This window comes from Falco rusticolus, chromosome 10 (genome assembly GCF_015220075.1).
Source record: "Falco rusticolus isolate bFalRus1 chromosome 10, bFalRus1.pri, whole genome shotgun sequence".
NCBI lineage: Eukaryota > Metazoa > Chordata > Aves > Falconiformes > Falconidae > Falco > Falco rusticolus.
Window position 1 is genome coordinate 27,406,395 of NC_051196.1, and position 22,933 is coordinate 27,429,327.

Consider the following 22,933-nt stretch of genomic DNA (forward strand, 5'->3'; position numbering starts at 1 on the left):
AATGTTTGACTTGGAGTTCACATCTAATGCTGGCACAGCTTCCCCATGAGGTTGGCCTCACAAGACTTCACAGCATCAGGAAAGCAGCCTTGCTAGTCCCCAAATTACAAAAAGAGCAAGCAGTGTAATGTAGCAGCCATCTCTGTTCAAAGAGGGAAAAGAAAAATTTATTCCTGCATCTTCACATACCTCCCACAGCTGCATCCAGAGGGTTTAGGGGGTGTATTAGACAGCAGTGCACCTCTGCTCTTAAGCTGTGTTATGGCATGCTATGCATTATGGTGCAGACAGAGAAAAGAAAGCAGGAGTAATGATGAGCTTCTGCCTGTCATTTTGCTCACTGCTCAGTTTGGCTACAGGGACATTTCTAGGGTAGGGTGTAAGAAGAACTAGGATTGCCTTTGGTGGGCAGGGAGCTTTGCAGCTGCCTTAGCCTGCCCTGTGCAGCCCACAGTCCCTGCAGGGAGCTGCAGGGGGCCCTGGCTCAGAGCTGCTGTCCAGGTGCTTCCCCTTCTGTCAAATATACAGAAAGATGAAACAGCCCCAATCTCTTGGTGGTGCAGTCTGTTGAGGGTAAATGTCAGCCTTGGTTAACCCTGCTCCTGGTGACAGCACGAGAGCTTGAGACATTTCGTGATGGCCACGTTTTGTGGCATCACCAGAGTCCCCAGCTTGCCCTTCTGTCTCTCTGGAAAAATGCCATCCCCAAGGTACTGGGGAAGGGAGAGCTGCTGGGGGCAAATCCCCAGGTCAGCACTGTCCTGGGTGCCCCCCCATCCCAGTGAAAGGGGGAAGAAAAACAAGATTTGAGAGGCTGATGAGGGAGACTTCCTTATATTGGAACCCTGGAGGATGAAGGTAGAAATGGAGGGAGTCTGTCTGTAGGAACAGCTTCATAAACTCCCATTTCTTTCTTCCCCCCATCACCCCCCCATTTCTCCATTCTCTCACACATCCCAAATCCCCTTGCAATCCTAAGTGCGCTGCAGCAGCTGTAGATGGATTGCAGCACTATGTGCTGCCGTGTTTCACATGCTCAAGCTGTGAATAAGGTATTCTGAAGAAACACAACTCCTCCCTGCTTATTTAACTTTGCTTTCCCCAGATACACATTCAGACACTGCAAACTCGGCATCAGGATTCACACCACGATCAGTCTGTTTACTATTAGGAGAGTTTCATGTTCACAGAGCAGTCCCACGTGTAAATTTTTCAGAATACCTTTCGTCTAGTCTGGCTCCGATTTCAGCAGAGAAACCACAGCATAAATGGGTACCGATCAGGGCACACTCGGAAAAGAAAATGGATTACCTGTGCACAACCTGCACAGATTTTCATGGATGTTCTTTAAGGAGGAATAGTTTTACTATCTGGCATTGCCTTAAAGCGCCTGCAAAGAAATCCCGGTAAGGGAATGTCTCCAAATGCAGAAAGCAGCATGCAGGCTTCTCTCCGTCCTTTCCCGCCCGGTGACTGTTTCCCCTTTGCCATCTGCCATCCTAAGTAAATTTAACTTAAAAGTCTCCTGGGGACACGTGGGGCAAGAGGATGCGGCGACTCACAGCATCCTCTCCTCCCCGCCGCGTTCCTCGGCAGCAGGGCTCCCGGGGAAGCAGGTGGCTCCGCACCGCTCGCCGAAGCCCTGCCTGAAGCGGGTACCGCACTAACCCTGCCCCTGGAAGAACGTCAGGAAAGGCCCAGGCATTTTGTCAGAGAAATACCCGTTTCTGCCCTGAGCAGTCCTTGCTAGCTGAAGTTTTAACTTAGTCAGGAAGAACTTGCTGCTGCTTCGGAGATAATTAAACCCATCTTCCCTCAACCCGCTGTTTGTACACGCACAATGATACCATTGTTCAGAGTCATGCAACACATATGCTGACATTAAAGTGTTTAATCTTGTAGTACAGTATTCCATTATTTTTTGGACATCTGTACATGATAGAAAGGGTACGTATTAAGGGATTTGTTGACAAAGAAATGGCTAATGCTGATACATGTGTGGACTGAAAGGATCTTTCCAAGTTGTGTTCAGCAGTAGAGAGAGTGCTCCTTCCCAGGCCCGAAGCCTGGCACAGATGTGATACGCACTGTTGCTATTACCACTTCTCAATTTATAACAAGGAGTCAGTGTTTAGAAGAATTTTGGAAGCTCCCTGCTGGGTTTGTGGCTAGGTGGTCTTGCTGGCAACACCACCTTCATGCTGAAAGCTGAAAAAATGAAGTGATGTCTAAAGGAAGAATATTAACTCCAGAGGGCTTTTTTTTTTTTCTTTTCCCCTCTTTCAAAGCAAAAATGCTTATCCCAGATCACTTTGCAGAGGGAGCACTAAAGAATTTTGAACCTCTCTGTTTCTAACTTCTGGGGTTGGGGATAAGGATTTATGGAGCCTGTTTTTAATCTCATTTGAAATTAATGCATTAGTCCTGCTTTCCACCCGTGGACGGGGCAGGACTTTGCCCTGCCACACACTGAAATAGCTTCACTCCCTTCACCCAGCTGTAAGATGGGTACATGAGCACCGAGCGTCTGGGGGCAGGTTCCCTTTTGCTGAGCGCTGCCTTGGCTCAGAGCAGCCCATTCTTTCTGCAGAGGGCAGGCGGGGACAAGAGCATCTGGACAGGGCTTGGGCAGATGAGCCCAGACCTCCCCAAGTGCCTGGGGTTCCTGGGCCTGTGGTTGAAGGACAGACTGTGCTTTTAGAAGTGGCAGGATGGCGGCAGTCCCTGGCAATGGGATACGTTAATGAGTTATAGAGAAACCACAGACTATTTTTCTAGTAAGCTTATCTCGCAGACCAAAATCAAGTGTGCATTTGTTTTTCCTTAGGTTTCTCCAAAAACCTGCAGTAGCTTTTAGATGAGTTGGAGAGCTGCAACTATCCAATGTAAAACCCCCTCCAAATACTGTTTTTATCACTTTTTTAAAAATAGAAAAGAATCCCATCACACAACCCAGGACATTTGCTCTACTCCGTTTGCAGGACTCCCAATTTATATTCTTTAACTGTTTCTTCAAATGTTTAACTTCTGCTTCAGCTGCCTAATATCAGCATGTAAATCTTGTAGCCGAGAAGATGAAGCAAATGAAAACCAATCACAGAGCTTCACATTCCCAAATTCTTGCCATTATAAATTTACTGCCACTGCCCCTGTAACTCTTGCTGTCAAACACAATGAGGAGGGAAACATGTGCCTTAGCAGACTGTGGCCTGGCATGACATTATTGCAATCTTTATTATACTCCCCCTTTTCCTCGGAAAAATATAAGGACTGACCTTGCACTTCTTGCTCAATCGGGAATTCCGCTGAGCCCAGTGTGCTCTTTCAGCTGCGGAGACTGCTGGATCCTTCCCCTAATTGGTTTCCTCCTTCTTGAACCTCACTACCATAAGGAGAAAAGGCCTATATTTCATAAGTGACATGGTTTTATCCACCAATTTAGAGACAAAGAAGTGCAATTTATAGAGGGAACATTTAATGCCTGTTAATTAGAATCCCATCAAGAGGTCTCAGATTTGGCATCCTGAAGATTTACAGCGCAGTTTCACAACCACCACGAGCCCAGAGTCCAAGGGTGGCCCTGCCCTCCCTCCCGCCGTGCTGGGAGGTCCCCGCTCCTCCTCCTGCCACCGCCGCTCCTGCGGCTCCACGGTGAGCCGAGTGAGGATGGGGCCCACCTGAAAACTCATCTGGGGAAGGGAAAATTGTTTTCCACCTGAGTACATTTCCCAAGGCAGACAGCAGGGTGAAGCAGTAGGTAGGAGCGGACCTTCCCTTTGAGAGCAGTCAGGTACACGGGCTGACAATGCTGGTGGAGCTGGTGGTCCCAGGGCAGCCCCGTTCTTGGAATTTCACGCTCTACACTGAGATGATACAGGAGAGTTTCTGAAGTTTTGGCTTCAGTCTCAAGGGATGGTGATGGAGGGAATTAAAGGTAGATTTTCTTGGAAATATCAAACAAGATTTTGCACTGCTGGATGCAAATGGCAGAGCTCAAAGCCTAGTTAGCCCATTCAATAAAACACTTCAGGCCAAAAGCAATCCACTGGCTCACTGGCCAAGCCAGCTAGCCCTCAGCCATCTCTGAAGAAATGGCACTCGTTTTCTGTAGCACTGTGGCCATCAGAGGGAAAGCAGATAAAGACTTTCCTACCCACTAAACTCACCTACATGACTTCTTCAGTCCTTGGGGCCAGGCGGGCACAGGTAGACTCTGAAAACTTGTTGGACCTCAGTGCTGGAGCGTGGCAGGGTTTTTTTTGGCATCCAGATCTCTGAGGGGTTTCTTAGGCAACCCTGATGGCTCTGCAGCCCAGTCTCCTGCCTGGCTGAGAGGCTGAGGCGAGGGGGTGTTGTCTTTTGGAATCTATTTTCCTTTGACTTATCTTTCAGTCTCAGGAATTCAGGACCTTTAATCTATTTGAGATTAAAGTCCTTTACAAATCCCTTCTGGCCTTTTTTGGGAGTAAAGAAGTTACAGACACCCTACTGCACATTCCTTTTGGTGCTTTTTTTCATTGTAAATGAGAAACAAGTAGCACTCTAATTGTTGTGAGCACTGCAATAAATGAGACAACTACTTTTAAAGTGCCTTATAAAAACAATTAACATATTATCAGGCGAAAGCGTTAACTGGAAAATGTAAGTTTTTACTTGTTTAAATACTCAAAATATATTCCAACTGCATCACCCAAACGTGCCAGGGAGGAGGAGGTATGGAATTACCGAAGCTTTCCCAGTTTGGCAGCCTGAGCACAAAATCTATTCATCTGGTGTTTACTTTGCTTGTGAAAAAGAGATTTTTTACGTCTTCAGAAAACAAGAGCCTAAAAATACTTAGGCAGGTAGACTGGCAAAAGTAAAGCCTCCCGTGAAACCCATTGAAATTAGTGGAAATATTTCTATTGACTTCCCTGGGGCTTGGATTAGCTCTTTAATGCTTCTGTAATAATTAGTTTTTAACACAGTCATTCTTGGAAAATTATTGCTGTGATTCATTGGTTCTTTGCTTGACACATGGAGTTAGGGATTGACATCGTGCTACTGGGCTGGGTACTAAGGCTAAAATGGTTTCTTTGGTATGTGTACAGAGAAATAATAACTGCTGCCAGCTATGTCTCAACATAATCTTTGCTGTCATGCCTTGCCCACCATCATTCCGTATTACAGAACCAGTGGTCCAAACTGTTCACAGAATTAGCTCAGGTTGGCTTTTTGCTTACCAGTAGGGATTTACAAAGAAGCTGGAAATAGTCAGGGGTTCTTATTTCTGGTCTCAACACACGTTGCTGTGAAAATGACCAAACATGGGATCAGTTCAAGTTTCCCAGCTTTGTGCTGATGTGTCGTTTGCTTTAGAAGTTTGGGCATCCTGGGGTTTTAAACCAGGATCACAAGCTTTTCTGTCCAACATGACTTTCTTAGTACTGGCTTCAACTGTATTGCTCTGAGTTCTAGATGTCGACAACTACACTTTTTCATCCCTGCATCTTAATGTTTTCTAGTTTTGTATTAGAAGAGTACACTTTAGGACATGTCAAAACAAGTACCAGGTATTTGTTGACATTTTATCTACAGCTTTCCCATATTTTTGGATCTGATACTTGGCTACTTCACACCTGTACATGTATCCCTCCTGTTTTCTTTTAACAATCCCTCTTGTTGCAAAACTATGCAGTCCTGCCTCCTCTTGCATCACCATAATGCCACAACAGAGTCGGTTTGGAGAGACAAAAGACTTCAGAGAGATCAGAGCCCTATCTGTATCAGATAGATGAGTGCAGTCTGTGCAGCATTCAGATTGTGGACAGATAGTCGAGGCCAGACTTTCAAAGATGCTAAGCTTACTTGCATATTTGCAACAGAGGTGTGGCAAATTTACTGATAACCACTAACCTGAGATACGTGCTTGTTTTGGTTGGATCGCCTTAATTGTCCTGCACACGTTTTGGTGTCTTGTTTATTTTCCCATGAATCTGCTGTCTGCCTCCATCCTACAGCTCCCAAGTCCCATTGTCTGGACCTTTCCTTTTCCAAAGGACTGTGCCAAAGGGAGTGCCTGATGATCCCCATGTACCATAGCTATGATTAACTGCCACTCTCACCATGCCCAAGAGTTATTTTGCATCAGCAGATTTTGAGCCACGTGTTAAATTAGATCACAATTTGTCTACAGTGGTTGTGCCTCCAAAATGCAGTATCAGTTCTAGAAATGAGGAGGGGCGCGCATTTACACATGCATCACCTGTGAGTGACTTTGGATTGTTTCTTTAGGAGAGAAAATCCACTGTTTTCCCACAGCTGAGGCACACAGTCTGTTTCATAGCAGAATTATTTTTCAAGGGTGTTCTTCCTTTTCATATTTTACAACCTTTGATTGCACATCCAGAGCTTTGGCTTTCTCTCCAAACAGCTGCCTTGCCAAGGCATTTGAATTGTGGCAGTTTCTGAGCTGGAATTTCCAATGTTTGAAATTAGGAACTGAGCTAAAACCATTCACCAAAGCCTATGGATAGTAGTGATTTGTAAGAGCTGTGAACCTGGGACAAATAAGAGTTCAAGTTCTTTGGGCAGAAGGGCTATTAAAGCGTGCCCAGCAAATATTCATATTGCTTGATGACTTTTAAGGGAGCATTTAACACAGAACGGCTGACAAACAGGTGAGATTAAGTCCTTCAAGAATGACCAAAAGCTTCTCATTGTGGTATCAATAGGGATCACAGATTTCACAGCTCTAATAGAGAAACTACAGTTGTATTCGAAGAGCTGCAGCAATTCTCCTGACTGTTTTGGTGAACACTTATAATACCCCCTTTTTTTTTTTATTAACACATGACACACACCCCCTCAAACTGCTCAGGTAATTAATTGGAAATGACTCAGTTGCAGAGCTGTCAAAGGTCTGACCAACACCCATCCAACACAGAAAACTCAGACTTCTTGAGCGCTCCCCTGCTTACCTCGTGCTCTTGTGCTTAAGGTATTACTGGGGTCTACAAAAAGTGCATGATCTTTTATACTGTTCCCAAGTACCAACACACGGCAGCAAGATTTCAGCCTTCGTAATGAAGAGTCTTGCTTTTATGAGTTCAAGTCAGACCCTTAACGTTATTTTAACATAGATTTTGGTGTTTAATTATGTAATAAGATTTACTGCAGTCATCTAACAGATGTTGATTCAGGGTCAGTGTTTCTCATAAATTAGTTCTGAAAGGATTTGTTACTTCTGGGTCAGCAGATAGGTCCAGAGTGCAAAGAAAAAGGGGAAAAACAATAAACACTGAGTTGAAGGGTTTCTTGGGATTCTTTCTTCTGTTACATATCCACATATTTTCATGATCTTAATGACTATAGCCACAGGAATGTTTGCTTTAACACTAAAGATGGCTCAGGCCAAAACCCTATATCCAAACATCTGCAAAGCATGGGAAAGTTCAAACTTCAGGGCTCTTTGTTTTATGACCCTGGCCGTTAATTTTTCATACTAATATGACACATTTTTTCTAGGGCTGTGCAATGGGAATCACCATGAACTCTAGCAGCACCCGGAAAAGTTTCATCTTCATGTGTTTGTTGTCAGGCTTTGTGTATGAACTAAACGCTGGTGTTGGCCGATGTAGTTGTCATCACATATTTACACTAACAAGGTGCACCCACCTTCCTTTGCAAATTCAGCCTTCCTGTGTCATTGGAAGCAAATCACATTGGTACATCCTACCGCTAGACCTCTCTACAATACACCCTGCTGGCAATGTTATCCATAATATAACTAAACCCACACAACATTATATTCATTCTTCTATAGTTGTGGTTAAAGGAGCTATTCCATATTAAAATATTTTTTCCTCCTCTCTATAATTTAGGTGTAGACAGATTCCTTTGAGGCTGAAATCATACTCTTTGTATCTTACTCTGCTGAGAATACTTTGGAGGAAAGGCATTGAGGCACATTTAATAGTGTTGCTAGCACTTAGAGGGCAGGTTTAGCCTGCCAGGTGTTTTACAGACACTGGTGAATATTCACAATATTCCCTCCCTTCAGGGTGTGAGAGACTGAGTGATCTTCCTCACTCAGGCTGGACGAGACGTTACAGCTAGAGGTGTAACGATGTCGTTCATTCAGTGCACGCTGAGACTGCTCAACCTATAAAACCATTTGCTGAACTCAGTTGCCTTTGTCTTGGAAAGTTTAGGGGTTTCACATCTAAAAAACTCCTCTAAGATTAATCCCAGCTATTAGTAAGAGCGCTGCAGTATTTCCCAAAACAGCAATCACACAGTGGCAAACTGCGAGCCCTGGCCTCCTTGCAGCAGCAGCGTGTGAGCGGAGGAAGAGCCCGTGGCCAGCCACTGAATCCCGGCCAGCAAAGCAGCGCTGAACCTGCTCTGGGTGAGCGCTTGGACACGGCCCGGTTCCCAGAGGCTCCCCATGCCCCATCCCTGCCACCGGGGAGGCCCTCGCAAGCGCTGATATGTATTCATACCACACAGCGCTGTAAATTTAAATAGCACTTTCCAGGCTCGGGCTTGAAACTCCTCTTTTTTCAGGAGTAATTCCATTTAAGTCAATGGATTTACACAATGGATTTACTGCTGCCAGAAGAGAATCAGGCCTGTAGAAAGACACACATTCTTTGCCAAGAAAATCTCAGAGCTAACTACTTGAATTGTGCAGTCGAGCTGCAGGGAGGTCAAGTGGACAGACAACGGGACTAGGACATACGGGAAGTCCCTGGTTCAAACCTCAGCTCTTAAAATGTCATGTGGTGTGACCTCTGGCGAGTCAGTTCATCCCCTTATACCTCGGTTTCCCCATTTTCCTTTGTCTGACTTGTCTATTTAATTTGGAATTTGTTCCAAGAAGGGTGCTTTGCTTCGTGTGTCAGGATGGGGCACTGACACCTCGCCTCCCCCTTGCTGGAGAACGGTCTTGAAGTCTCTGTTTCCTCACAACACCGACCCTCAGCTCCAAGATCCACAAGCAGTGTTACACGAGACCATCAGCTGTCCATCAGATGACAGGCAGACCTGTCACTTGGCAGGATAACGCACCATCCTAGCACTGTCTTGAGAGGACTCTGGCACTTGTTATTTCATGGTCAGGGTTGGGAGTGGAAGAAGGTCTTTGCTTTGTACATTTGCTTCACAGCCTGATCGCTAAAGATGCTTTAAAATGAAAGCTTTGACCCTGTGCAGTGGGGCTGTGAGCTTGTGATGAATTCAGCTGGCACTGGATGTGGGTCACTGGCATGAAAAGCCTCAAGGACTGGAATGTGTGTATATATGTGTGCGGGTATGCGTGTGCATGTGCAATTTTCAGAAGCAGAGTCAGGCCAAGAACCAGCACTCCTGAAAAGCCCCATCTGTTCCGTTCTGCTCCTTCCCACAGCAGCTTGGTCGTTATCGGTGGCAAATGTCCAGAGTCACTTATCAAGCATGAAGCTGCCAAAAATCATTAAAACACAACGGTCACCCACACCCTGTACCAGCCAGCTGTGAAACTGTTTCAAAGACAGTCTGATAAACGCATATATGCTTATAATAGCCAGATAGAGTAATGTATTTCCTATGTGCTTTAATGAACCGAACAACAGCATGAGATGCTGCAATCAGATATTCTTGCCCTTTTCTGTTGTGGCAACTTGCAAGCTTGTTTGATGGCGAGGGGAAAGGGAACAAAGCAGGTGGCTAATGGGCTGTTTTTCTGTTTCAGTGGAGCATGACAGAGAGTTTCACCATCAGCGCTGCCACTACCGAGAGTTCAGGTTTGATCTCTCCCGAATCCCAGAGGGGGAAGCGGTGACGGCTGCTGAGTTCAGAATATATAAGGATTACATCCGTGAACGCTTCGATAATGAAACGTTCCAGATTAGTGTCTACCAGGTACTCCAGGAGCACCCGGGAAGGTGAGTGACCCACAGGGAGATCCTGATGAAAGCACAAGCACAGCATGTTCGTTCAGAGAGTTATGTCCACTACTTTTAGAAATACTGGTGCTATCAGCAGAAGTGTCTCTAGAGCTGGGTTTGGGCATCAGGGTGGAAATCTCTGTCAATGCTAATGCAGGGGGCACACAGCTGCCGTGGGCGGTCAGCCACCAAGGGCAGGGGTAGAAGGTGCCCCGCGAGCCCCGTGTGCCCCAGAGAACATCCCCAGCGCTGTTGCTCTTGTCCCTGTGAGCACTCAGTAGCTGAGGAGCCAACAAGCCTGGCCGTGTGCTAGTGCAGGAAAAGATCATAAACCTAAAGTATTTCAAGATTTCTGGAAGACCTACCCTCTTCCTCCTGCTGCTTATGGATCCTGAGGTGGCAAAACCACACCCGAATGCTTCCTTCCTAATTGTAGCTTAATTACTAGCCTTTATTACTGAAGGCGTTCAAGATCCCTAATTAACAAAGACAGATGACACCATGCTTTTTATATCGACTGATTGTTTTGCATGTGCAAAACTACAAGATGAGCTATTAAATCCATTCCAAGCAATTATTAATGTATGCCAAGCTCCCTGACAAATCCTCCAGGGAACTTGAATAAGAACATATGTTCAATTTTCTCATCTGTTTTTAGTTCCAATTAATCAGCGATCCCAAACCATTTATCAAAGGCACTTAGTTTCATTTGCACATATTTCTTCTACATACAAACCCTACCAAAAGTGAGACTGCATTTATTTACATGAAAAGTATTTACAGTCACATGCTAGTCAGAAGTTATTATTTAGGATATGGGGTAATAAAACTACAGCCCTAATTTAGGTTTATGAAAAGAGAAACACTAGGGATTTAAAAAGGAGAAAGTCCAAAAGGGTAAGAAAAAAATATATTGTAATCAGGACTCTGGCTTTATACTTTTATAAGAGCTAATAAAAATGCAGAAAAAAAATTGAAATATGACAGGAAACCTTATCAACGTTTTTAAATGGTGAGAATTTCTACCAGCTTTGCTGCATGGTAAAAGTATTTAACCATTGGTGTGTTTTCTTCCACATCTGAAATTCTGATTTTATGGCCTAAAACTCATGGGTCTTTTGGCATTTCTAATGACACAATTATTTGCAGAGTTTGGGGACTATGCTAATATTAATCTATTTTAATCAAGCAACGATAATTCAAACTGTACAGTTTAACCAGGCTTTCTTAAAGGAGAAGGCAACAAGCCACAAATGTGCATAGGACCCATTGGATGTCTGGTTTACCCTAAGTTTATTCCATCTTGGGCCCTTCCAGAGACAGAAGCCTCCCTTTGCTGTATTCCTTGAGTAGGTTATTTAGGTGCCAGCCTGCAGGGATGACTTTTCACTCTTGGGAAGAGCAGAAAGAAGAGGTGTTGGCAGATGAAGAGGCCCTAATCGGTGTGCCAGGGCATTAGGGAATTGCCAGAAACCTGTTCTTGGAGTAAACGTCCTGCAGGGAAGTTCTCCTTCAGATCCTGATGAGCGATGTTGGTGCCCACTAGGAATCTTACTGATGAAAGTTAGGATGGCATTTATTATTTTATGATACATCCGCAAGTTTGTTACAACTATGTTTGGAGAGGGTTGCAAGGTACCCACTGGGGATACTTGCAGCAGCAAGTGTTTCTGCAAACTGTCTCCTTCACAAATTCTTATTCCTAAAGGAAAAACTGTATGCAAAGGGCAGACATACACATGAACCACTGGCTGGAAGAGGTGAGGAATCTTGCTAATTATACAGATGTTCCATACAAGATTAGATGCAATTTTACTGCATCATATTCACCACAGGAACACTATTTTTAATGAGTGTTCGTGCATATTCACCCTTTGCATACATTTTGGCACAGGCAATGGTGAGTTTTGAACAGTTTGTCCTGAAAAAATATTCCTGTTGGTTTGGATTGACCAAAGGTAAAAATATTGTCACTAACATTTGTAAAAATATTTGGTCTTTTTCTGCATTTTTCCACTGACATTTTCCATCCGGCTCTGTCACAGACCAGTCATCCAAGTCAGTGTGTCATTGGGCAAGTGGAGAAAGAAAACAAACTCTCTCCAATGTTGATCAAAAAACACCCATTCACTTTGATGCTTCCTTGGCTGTTTGTCTCATCCTGAGCAGGCTGGAAAGTCAGACCCATCTGACGTTGTTAGCAACAAGAGCAAAACAAAGCCAAACCCTCCCCCCCCACGCAGGCACGAAAACCTTTGCTCGAGTTGGGCTTTGTAGATTCCTCTCTCTAGAGCATGGCAGGTACAATGGCCAACAAAAACCCAAAAGGGTTTCCCTCTCCCTGTGCTCTTATGATGATACAAGAGCAGTGGATCTCCCAGGAGATTGCTGGAATTGCCCTTCAGGATCTGAAACACCAGGTATTCTGCAGGCTGATCCCCCCCCTCCCCCACTACATGCACGTCCTGGTTAGGTGCAGCACGGCACAGGAGCTCAGTGCCAGGCTCCCCAGAGGCAGCTGCAGCATCGTCTCTCCTTTGTAACACAGCAACACACAGCAAAGATCAGGACAGTTTCTAGGGCCACAAAACCAGCCCGGGATGCAACTGGAAAGCCCAAGCTGAGACTGATTGGAGATTTTTTTTTACTTTGAGGGTAAAGAAACCATCAGATATGCTGAAGGCTTGATTTTCAGTTAAACCTCAGATGAGCCTCCAGTTTGTAGGGTGTGATGGTGTGCCCTCAGTTCAAATAAACCATAAGTACGAACAGTTCAACAATTAATGACTTGCTTTACAAGTTCAGACAGGTTGGCAGGTATCTAACCAGCAACATCTCTTGTCTGCAATTTATTGTTGGTGAAAAATACAGGCATAGGTCTTTCCAGACAAACTGCTGCACCCACAGCAGACTGTTTCTGAAGTCCTGCCCCTCAACAGTACCAACGCTTGAACACAGGGTGGAAGCTGTCCTCCATCCGCCTGCCCAGTCGTGGGCAGATAGATGCCTAACAACCCTGGCAGTAAAAGTAAGAGCCTGGCCCTGTCCTTTGTAGCAGATGGGATGCCACTCTGGACTTTGCTTAATAGAAATTCTCTCTCTGTCAGACTGAAGATATTATTACCAGACCAAATGATCAAATATCCTTTCTGGCCTTTCCAAATCTATGAATTCATTGCAAGGCAAGCTTTTCAAACTGGCAACATCTCCTTGATAAAAAGGCATGTACCGCATTCTTCAGGCACAAAGCATCAGTTATTCACTTTAAGCAAACAAGTACATTCATGAACAAAAATGTTCCTAATATCACAAACACTGTGAAAACAGTTAATGTTTTGACTAATATGTCTCAAAGCTTTCCTTGGTCCAGTGACTCACGTCCAACTTCTGTTTGGTCTTCATGGTTCACTCACCCAAAAGCCTGGGAAAGAGTTTTATAAAGCCAGTGACTGGCTTGAGAAGGGTGCCGAGCAGCAGGACATCAAGTCCCTGTTTGTGGTCACACACCCTGGTAGTGGGCACTAAAGGCTGCTCTCGGGGAGCCAGGGGCTGCTCAAGCCTCCGTCTCCTCCCTCCTGGATGCCGCGGGGAAGCAGAGCAGATTCCAGTGCTAGGGCACACGCATCACAGGGCACAAGGCTTGCTACAAGGTGTTGAAGGTCATTTATCTTGGGCACCTAGGCGGGGAATGTGTCAAAATAAAGCTTATGGATATGAGCCTGAGAAAAATGATACTTTTACAGTGTAATCATGAAGTAGTTTGTGAACTACTTTGCAAAAGAAATATCCATTACCCTCAGGCTCTCCACTATTGTAAGCAGTGGCCAAAGCTAGAATATCAAAGGGACTGAAGTGCTGAAGAGACACGCAGATACACAGTGGGATTTCTAACAGCAGCTAAGCAGGTTGGATACCTAACTCCTATTGTAATTGATGGGAACTTGTGTATTTTCAAAAAGTACCCATGCAATTAAGGGGCAGATTATCAGTTGGGGCAACATCTTCAATTTATTGACCTGAGGCTGCAGAAAAAATGAGGACTGTATAGCTCCCCTCAGCCTCAGAGCTTGATCCTGCCCATCTGCCTGCACCTTCAGAAGCTAAAAAACCTCATCCCAGAGTTACATCTCCAATTTCATTGGACCCAGAACTTGCACTGTGGAGTAAATCCCAACCTCTTTGAAGTCGATGGGAGTTTTGTTACTGGAGAGAATAAAGCCAGGTACTTGACCAGCCTTTGGTAATTGAAATGTAGTTGCTTCGTGTTCACTTTGTGGCCATTATGGATTTCACAGGCTTCAAAGGCAGTGAATGATTTGAATGCTCATGTTACTGGCCCTACAGAAGAACAAGATCTTGTATGATGCATTCCTGGGTTTGACTTGCAGCTGGAACACTTTAGTTTGTGCTTCAAACTACACCACTTCTGCACCCAGATCAAACCTGAGCCCCTCTCCAGACCCCTTTCTCCCATTCATTGGAGTCTGTTTCCATACTGTGGGTTGCAAAAATGTAATTCCAGTAACTAAGAAAGGCTTAGGCCCACCCAACCCGCGAAGCAGATGTGCCTTCTTTTTGGAGCTTTTTAAAGTACCAGCATGATCGTTCCAGGGATGGTGCAGCAAAGAAAGGTTTGGTTTGTTTTAACATTGTGCCCCAGCACCATGACGGTATCTGCAAGTACTGACAGCATCTAGAAATTTAGCTGACAATAGCTATGATTTTTGGGGGGGGTTACTTACCTGCAAGTCAGTTGATAACTATACTTATTTCTTCGCAAGTAGCAAGGGAACTTTAGCATGGCAACCCTATAGCTCTCCAAGATCAGAGCTGCATCTAGTTATCTCTTTCAGACCATTCCTAAAAGCCACTGCAGCCTGCAAAACCTCTGACAAATCTTTAACTCACTTAGCAAGGCATGGCTGTTCACAAGCACTTGAGTAGCTGCAAGAGGCGTTTTGCATACCCCAGTGGGCTCCTGCTCAGCTAGACTGATGCACTATTCAATGCTGAATAGAAACAGCTGTATATAAAGTGTCAGAGATATGTATATAACCTCATTTCTCTCAACACTGCTTTTACAAGAGGCTTTGTATTTAGGAAACATGTTGCATCTCTCTGTAACAAACTCCCATTGCCACTTCTAATCAGTCTTGGAAACCTAGATCTTACACCCATCTCAAATGCTGCACAGGGAAGGGAACACAACTACTAGAAACACAAAATAGAATTAAAAGTCTGCTGAAATTTTAAAGGGAATTTAATTTCTCCCAAGATTCAACAAAATTTACACAGATCTGTTTCACTACCAGTACAGCCAGTTTTCAGACCAGTCCGTAACAAATCACCTCCAGCAAACTGTATTCCTGCTGTGGCCATGCTTCACCTGGAGGAGACCCCAGGGTGTGTTTGGCTGGGAGCTCCCCCCGGGGCACGGGGAGGGCTGTTATCAGTGGGGAGGTCGAGGGAGGGATAAGCAGGGGATCCCAGGCAGGCAGGGAAGGGAAGGTGTGGGAGGAGGGCTGCATCAGGTCTGTGTACAGAGGGTGTTGCAGACGTGCCAGGGAGAGGCCCAGGGAGATCCTGGGGCCCTCTCAAAGTAGGAAAGTCTGAAAAATATTTTCCTAAGCTTGTCTTTGGACAGCTGCAGCTGACTTTAAGCAATGACACCAAGCAAACTGGAATCTGGATACTGCAGTTTTTTAATCCAAACAGATGTCTTCTAACCCCAGATCTCCTCTCACCCTCCCAAGATGCCCTTTCTGCCTTCTCCTCCCTCCACCTGCTCAAAACCAGACGTAAATTGCCCCTATCCCCCCATGCCAGCTCTGTCCTTGGGCTGCCTGTAAGTAAACTTGCTGTCTTGCACCATGCCTGTGACCCAAACAGCCACTCGAAGGTTAGAATACCAGTCAGAATGATAGGATTATGCTCCTAGCTTAATGGCTGTGGTTTGCATGCCGAGTCAACAAGACATGTAATGCATCTGTGCCTCAAGTGTTTAATACTTTAAAATGGAAGTGGGAGAGCTGAACTATATTTGTAAAGTCATTCAAAGTCTTTTGCAAGGTGTCACAGTCTGGTTATTGTTTAAAACACTGTTAGATCTGTCATTCCTGAAAGTAGCAGGTAGGGATTAGAGCACTGGAGCGGCTGGGTGGCTGCAGCGTGCTCTTTGGGCTGGCAGGGTACCCAAACACAAGCAAGGGACTGCAGGACCTGCTGGCAGTGGCTCTGGGCTGGCTGCTGCCAAGGACACAGCCAGCTGAGCCAGGGCTCCAAGCCTGTTCCCAGCCCCGAGTGCCAGCACGTCACCGAAATCAACTTGTCTTGTAATGTAATGAAAGTTGCCGAGAGTCACCTTTGCTGCTGCTGCCTGTCCTTCTTCCCATTTATTTTTATCCCACTTGGAAGTGCTCATTAGTATTTACTACCACTTGTCAAGCAGCAGCTTGAAATAACAGAGTTAATGAAGGGGGTGGGGAAAGTGAGCGAAGAAAACAGATGCAAAAGCAAGGGCTGTTTGGTAAGAGAACGACCCTAGATTAGTGTAGACTTTACAGCATTATAGTCTATAAATGCAGAGCTTCATCTCCTGTTCTCTCTTGCTATTGCAGAATTCTCAACTTGTATTTTCACTGAATCTCTCTCTCTAGTCCATGTCCTTCCTTGTGTCCCAGCTCATCAAGGCAGGTGACATGGGGAGATGCTGCCCGTCTAATTTTTTGATACGTTTCTAGTGTGCATGGCTTCAAACCAAAGTGCATCCTAGAGGCTGAAAAAAATACCCCAGCAAAAGGCAAAGAGCCCACGTGTACTGTTTTAATGAAGCTTCATGGTTGTCTTTTATCTTAGAATTACTGCATTGTAACATAGTAACTCTTCCTCGCTGTTTCCTTTCAGGATGCTCTTGCTTGCCTTTTCTACATTCTGTCTCCCCTTCTTTCTCCACATGTCCCTGCAGACCTCACTTCTTCCAGTCCTTTTCTCTTCCACTCATCGCCTGTGATTCCTTTTCTCACCCCACTCATGCTACCAGCCCTCCACAGGCCTTTGGCAGCTTCAGCCCTTCAGCAGCTTCAGCCCTTCCAGCTCCATAACTCCAGCTGCTTTCCAGACACGATCTTACATGCATCCTCCCCAGCCACCCTCTCTTTGCAATACTTGTTATTCACCCTTGAGTCCAGAAAACAACAAGTTCATAAGGAAATTTCGTAGACCACACAGCATTTATGACCTGTAGACAAACTTCTGGGTGTGCTTTCTGATGGAAGGTGACTCTCCCTTCTGGCATGCAGTACCAGACACTACCAAAGTGGTCAGCAGACAGGTGCCAACCTCCTGTCCTCATCTTAGGCTCCATTGACAGCCCGGTGCTTGAGAAAACTGAGCTGAAAGCCCTGAGTTTATTAAAAACTTTGACACTCCTGCTGATGTCAGTGCTTTGAACGCTGAGCCATTTTGATGTGTTCTCAAGAAAACATACTTGTGGTCTGGATCCAGACTTCATAATTCATGTAACTCTAATCTAGACATTAACATTTCCATGTCCCGGCTTAGTTTTCTGTAAAATGAAGATCGCGTGCCTTTTCCTATCATTTGGGCTGGGGTAAGAGGTTCAGTATAGTTTCTGCTATGCTCTGAAGTTCTCAAATGAAGGGAGTTAATGCAGGGCCAAGGAACCAAAGTGCTTTTCTGCCTCCTGGTTGCAGAGGCATTATTCATGTCACTTCAACAATGCTCTAAATATGCATAGTGTTGGTAGTAGTAACGTACCAGAGTGAGATGTGCCCTAGAAACCTTTTCCTTTTGTGCCTAGATCTTTATCTTAAAGCTAAAACCCAAACCAGCCATATTAGTTATGCACAGCTAGCACTATCTCATATGACAAGTCATTAGATGGCAGCCTGCAGAGCAAATTTTGTTTAAGTCTAAGCAGAATAACATTTCTTTGCCATGTTTATTATGTCTTGTCCAACAATGATGTCTAAAGGGCTTGCTATTAGCTAGTGACGTAACCCCGTTTGCCAGAAGTCTTTGGAGAGCAGGGCATTTCACTTCAAGGGAGGCTATTCTTTTTAAAAGAACAAGAGGTTTCTTTTCATTGGAACAGGCACCACAATGTCAGGAGCCTCTGCTTGCAACACCAGTCGAGTTTTGCATCCCATCACTGGCCGCTGCTGGTGGGCCAGAGTGGAAAGTGCTAATCCAGGAGTGCTTGAACTTCTCCAGAGAGCATCTGACACGGGGCCTTTTTGGGTCCAAATGTTCCAAGCGTGTGTGGGAAGGACGGTTCCCTTTAGTGGGTCCCTTTGATCTCTCTCACTTCAGGCTTCCCCTCCAGGCCTATTGTTTGCACATTGCTGTAACTACAGGAAAACAAATGCATTATACAATTTCCCAGACTGACTCACCCTGGTACTTGATGCCTCATGTTGTCTGGTTACCCTGATTGCATCATGTCAGCATGGGAAGCTTAAAGCCTGGTTTTTCTGAGTAATACTACTGCAGTTGAGCAGTAGCTAAAAACAACAAAAAAAAGGTTATCATTATTGCTATTATCTTCAACCTGCAAACTACAAGGGAGAAAACCCAAGCAAGCCAAGTCCCTATTAACTAAACCTTGTGTGAATCATGAGTTCCAGTCAGGGGCCATGCTTAAATGATGCAGTATGTGAATATAAAAACCCTTTACTTCTGGAAAATTGGACTCAGCCATTGGAACGGGCCAATCCGTACTACTCCCTTGTCCCTGGCTCCTCTGGGATGCGTTTTGTTCAGCGTGTTGTAAACAGGGAAGGGCGGGAGGTGTCCGTGTGGCTGTGTCATGCACCGTGGGAACAGGGCCATTGCTTCTGGGTGGGGATGAAACCCCAGGAAATTTGTCCCCCAGTTAGAGTGCAAGTATCTTTCATTCCTGTAACCAATGTGTATGTGGAGGGAGGGGCTTATCCATGCTCTTTATCTTCAGCTGTCCTAGGTGCACCCGGCTGACAGCTCCAGGGAGCAGCTCGAGCTTCCCCATTGCTGCACCACGGCTCCTCCTGAGCCACCCACTTTGGCTGCCCAAATAGCTGCTGAGATAATCCTCACAGGATCCCCTGTGCATTAGCAAGAAAGCATTGCAGCAAGTTCAATTCAGATATAGGGCTTCTTCCAAAACCCAAAACTTTGCTTAGAAGGAAGCAAAACACCCTCTCCTGCCTTCCTCCGTGGCAGGGACACGCTGGGCGAGGGGAAGCATTACAATCATTGTAATCCTGTGCCTGCAAAACATCTCTTGCAAGTATCAGAGCTTGGCTCCTCTTTTTGGATGGAGCCGACACGGGAAGCCACTGCTTCCCTCAGGCTGCTCCACACCGCACTGACTGCACCCTTGGCAGCACGGCAGCATCAGCTGTATCTACATGTTCAGCTGTGTGGTACCTAAAGGTATCACGCATCAGTGAGGAGGCAACAGAAATCCTCTTTTGCACCCTGGGTGGTGTGCTCATGTGCTCTGCAGGAACTAATTTCAGAAGTTTAATTTCATGTAAGCCGGCACAGAGCCAGAGGCAGTGACATCTATTAGCTCACGGAGGAAAGCCATCATCCCTTATATGCTCTGGTCCACAAAGGCTGAAAGGAAAGCTGTATAGTGAAAACACTGCAATAAAGCTCTATTTCTGTTTTGAGTCAGCTGTGTGGGACAAAAGCTTTTAATTTCTTGGTATCTCACAGGGAAAAGAATCACTAAAATCTGTGAGGCAAAAGGCTCTATGCTGACAGCACTTCTCAGATTCATTTTTGATCTCTTGATATTTCATGCGAACAAGAAGCACTGTGTAAACTAAGTTAAATGTATGTATTTGCACTGACAGATCAATAGTGACAAAATTAATAAGGCCTTCTTCAAGCTTTGAGGACATGATTAAAGGGTTTTTGCAAGGATATTTCTTCATTCAAAAGGATATAATTACACTTAAACAAGTTATCGTGTTTGTGCACTGTAAGTACAAAAGCAGCTCTTACGGGACTTGTCTAGACACTTCCACTGTGTTTCTTTGTTCTTCTTGTAAAGTTATTTTTTTATAAAGGAACTGCACCACTATGCAATTTTTTCATCCAAGTTTTATCTCTTTCTTAATTTCTGATAAGTGAAGATTCTTTCCTTTACAGAACCTGTGTTTTCTCAAATTTTCATTTTACAGAAATTTGCCGGGAAATGTTTTGTAAATCCAGAATGATGTCACCCTTTTCAAATGCATGAAATCCTCTCTATTTTGGATCTTTCTTATTCACTGGTATCAGTTCTTCAACTAGAATAATTCAGTAGTGGCCTTTAAAAAAATTAAGCAATGAATTGAAAGAAAATTGCCACCCAAAGTAACGCAGACCTGTGACTGTGCAGAGGGTTATTGTGTCGATCAATTATCTGTAACCTCAGATGAACAAATTTAAAAAAACATTACATATGTTAATATATGCACACCAGTGTTCCAGCTGGCTTACACCAATGCTACAATTATGCATAAAAGTCAGGAAATTATGTGTGGAAAGGATAATGAGCAGCATTGTCTGCCCAATTACCAAGTTTGCATATGCAAACAATAATTTTGCAACTCTGTGCCTGGCAAGTGGTTTTTTCTGAAGTTGCATCAGCAGCTCTAAGGTTAACTGTAACAGCAAAGTAACCCAAAACCACCTCAACTCTGCTTCAACCCATCCTCCCTTTTTTGAAGGGAAGAAAAGCACTTCAGCTGAAGGTGATTAGACAGGAAAGCACGCCAGCCCAGCGCCGGCATAATCTGCCTATTGCTGAAAGGCTGACCGTGCTGCTTCAAATGCTTTAAGCCTATGGAGACTCCAGTGGAAAGCCTGGGTAACTGGGAATTACGCTGCTTATTTTCAGGGATTCAGATTTGTTCCTGCTCGACTCTCGAACAATCTGGGCCGCAGAAGAAGGGTGGCTGGTGTTTGACATTACCGCAACCAGTAATCACTGGGTGGTGAATCCTCAACACAACCTTGGCCTGCAGCTATCCGTGGAAGGCATCGATGGTGAGTGTGAGACAAACAGCAATCTGTGAGAGTCTCTGTTTCAGGTACATGATTCCCAGCCAGGGGAAGCCTTAAGCATTCAGTACTCCCTCCTTAGAATAGGATTTCTTAAGCATGTTTTTCCTGAAGTTGCCCAAGATGTAAATAATAATAATAATAAAATTATCTGTAGACATATTTCAGGTTAAGGATGTACTCAAATGTTTGAACAGATTGGTAACTTGTCTGCATTTCAGTATTAGCTGTGTACACATTCCTGTCAAGGTGTGTGTATGCTGCTGGCTAATTTGCAGGTAGTGCTGTCCACTCAAGGAGAGAAGAAGGAAAAACACAACGAAGTGCGAAAAGACACAACAGAGTGATGTAGAAGGCTGGTGTTAATTGGCACAAAAGTCCTTTCAAATTCAGAAGACAGCTAGGAACCATTTTCCTTTGTGGCAGTAGAAATTACTACTAAAGCCTAATCTGGACTCCAAGGTCTGCAGCCTGCTTATGGTATAAACCTGTGAGGTTTGGGAATGAGTGGGAAGACCTAGTTCTGAAACACCTCCAGAAAGGATGTATTTAGAATCAGGTGGGGAATTTTCCTAACCAGGTCTTAACTAAAAAGTTATGCTGCTTTGTCTTAATGTTAAGAATCCTGATGCTTGCTTGGAGACTTGTGCAAGGAAACCAAAGTATCCTGGATCTTCTGGGGGGTTCCCAGGACCTGGGAGTATCTGGAAGTGCCTGGCGGCCCCACAGGAGAGGTTAAGCAAAACCCAGCTCCAAACTATTATAAATACTCTGAATGTAGTTATCTAAGGACACACTTTCATTCTCCAGATCTGCATCTATGATATCACTTGCTATTGGGCTTTATGCAACACTCTGAATGTTTCTGGTAAGTAGTATTTTGCATAAAGACTGCGCAAAGCTCTTTTGAAACAGGCAACCTACGGAGAGTCATTTACACGAAAGGGTGATTTTAGTCACGTGAGACCTGCGCACAGAGAGGTGCACAGGGTTTGTTTTAGCCTGTGTTTCTGAATCATCAGTGAATACAGAAACCCAAACACAGATACAAAGCAGGAGCTTCACCATGGAAATTGCTAGTCCCCACCTCAATGACAGATGCCTTTTGCAAATCTTTTTGTACAAATTCAAATTCAGCCTGACTTGCAAGTTAATCTTAACTCTTAAAGTTAAAATGGTAAGGGAAATTATCAGCCAAGATAAGCTTAACCTGTTTTCAAACACTTGTCCTTGGTTTTTAGTTTCCAGTTTGCCTCCTAAATGAAATATTTGGAAGTAGAGATGTTGTGTCCATAATCATGGCACGTGTGTTCAATTGTAGTTCATAGGAAAACCATCAAGACCCAGCCCAGAGTCCACAGAAAAGCTGGAAGTAAGCTTAATACCTTTAAGCTCCAAAGATACTACAGTATCACACTCACACTCTTCTACTGATAGTCTCCTTATCGCTCTGTCTTCCCCATCCTCACCTAGTGATTTTACAGCAAAAGTCAGTCCTGGTTTTCAGCATTAAGGATGAAGGCAGCTGATTTCTGAGTATGTTACAGATTTCAGTAGAGACTTTTCAGGATCCTGCATCCAAGGGAATGCTGCAACTTTGCGTACACAGTAATTCTGTCTGCTCTGCTGGAGCAATCAGAAGTGGACCCTTAAAAGCATACAGCCAGATCTATCACAGAGAGAGCTTTCAAAGACAAATTCCCAGGTTCAGTGATAAGTACTTTCTCGTCTGTTGACTCAATGAAAATTAAGAATCTGATTTCTTTTTCCAGTCCTGAGAAATCTAGTTGAGTTTGTATATGATTTCAACCCTTTGCAAAGTAACTTGCGGCTTTCTCAAAATAGATTAACAAAATACTTCAATCAGCCTGTCATTAAAGTTAGAAAAGCCAACTGCAGTGTTTAAAAAGTACATTCAGAGATACAGGGCCCAATTGTCTGCTTGTCTTCTGTAACTAAGTCCCCTGGCA

At 44.6% G+C, this 22,933-nt stretch overlaps 1 protein-coding gene across 1 annotated transcript in view; it reads left to right on the forward strand.

Moving 5' to 3' along the window:
* The window catches only part of BMP7 (bone morphogenetic protein 7), a 47,940-nt gene that overhangs the window by 15,241 nt on the left and 9,766 nt on the right, over positions 1-22,933 (forward strand). Inside the window, exons 2-3 of the mRNA XM_037402901.1 lie at positions 9,713-9,905; positions 20,800-20,948. Of these exons, the coding sequence (XP_037258798.1) occupies positions 9,713-9,905; positions 20,800-20,948 (342 nt within the window). The remainder of the gene's footprint in view (positions 1-9,712; positions 9,906-20,799; positions 20,949-22,933) is intronic.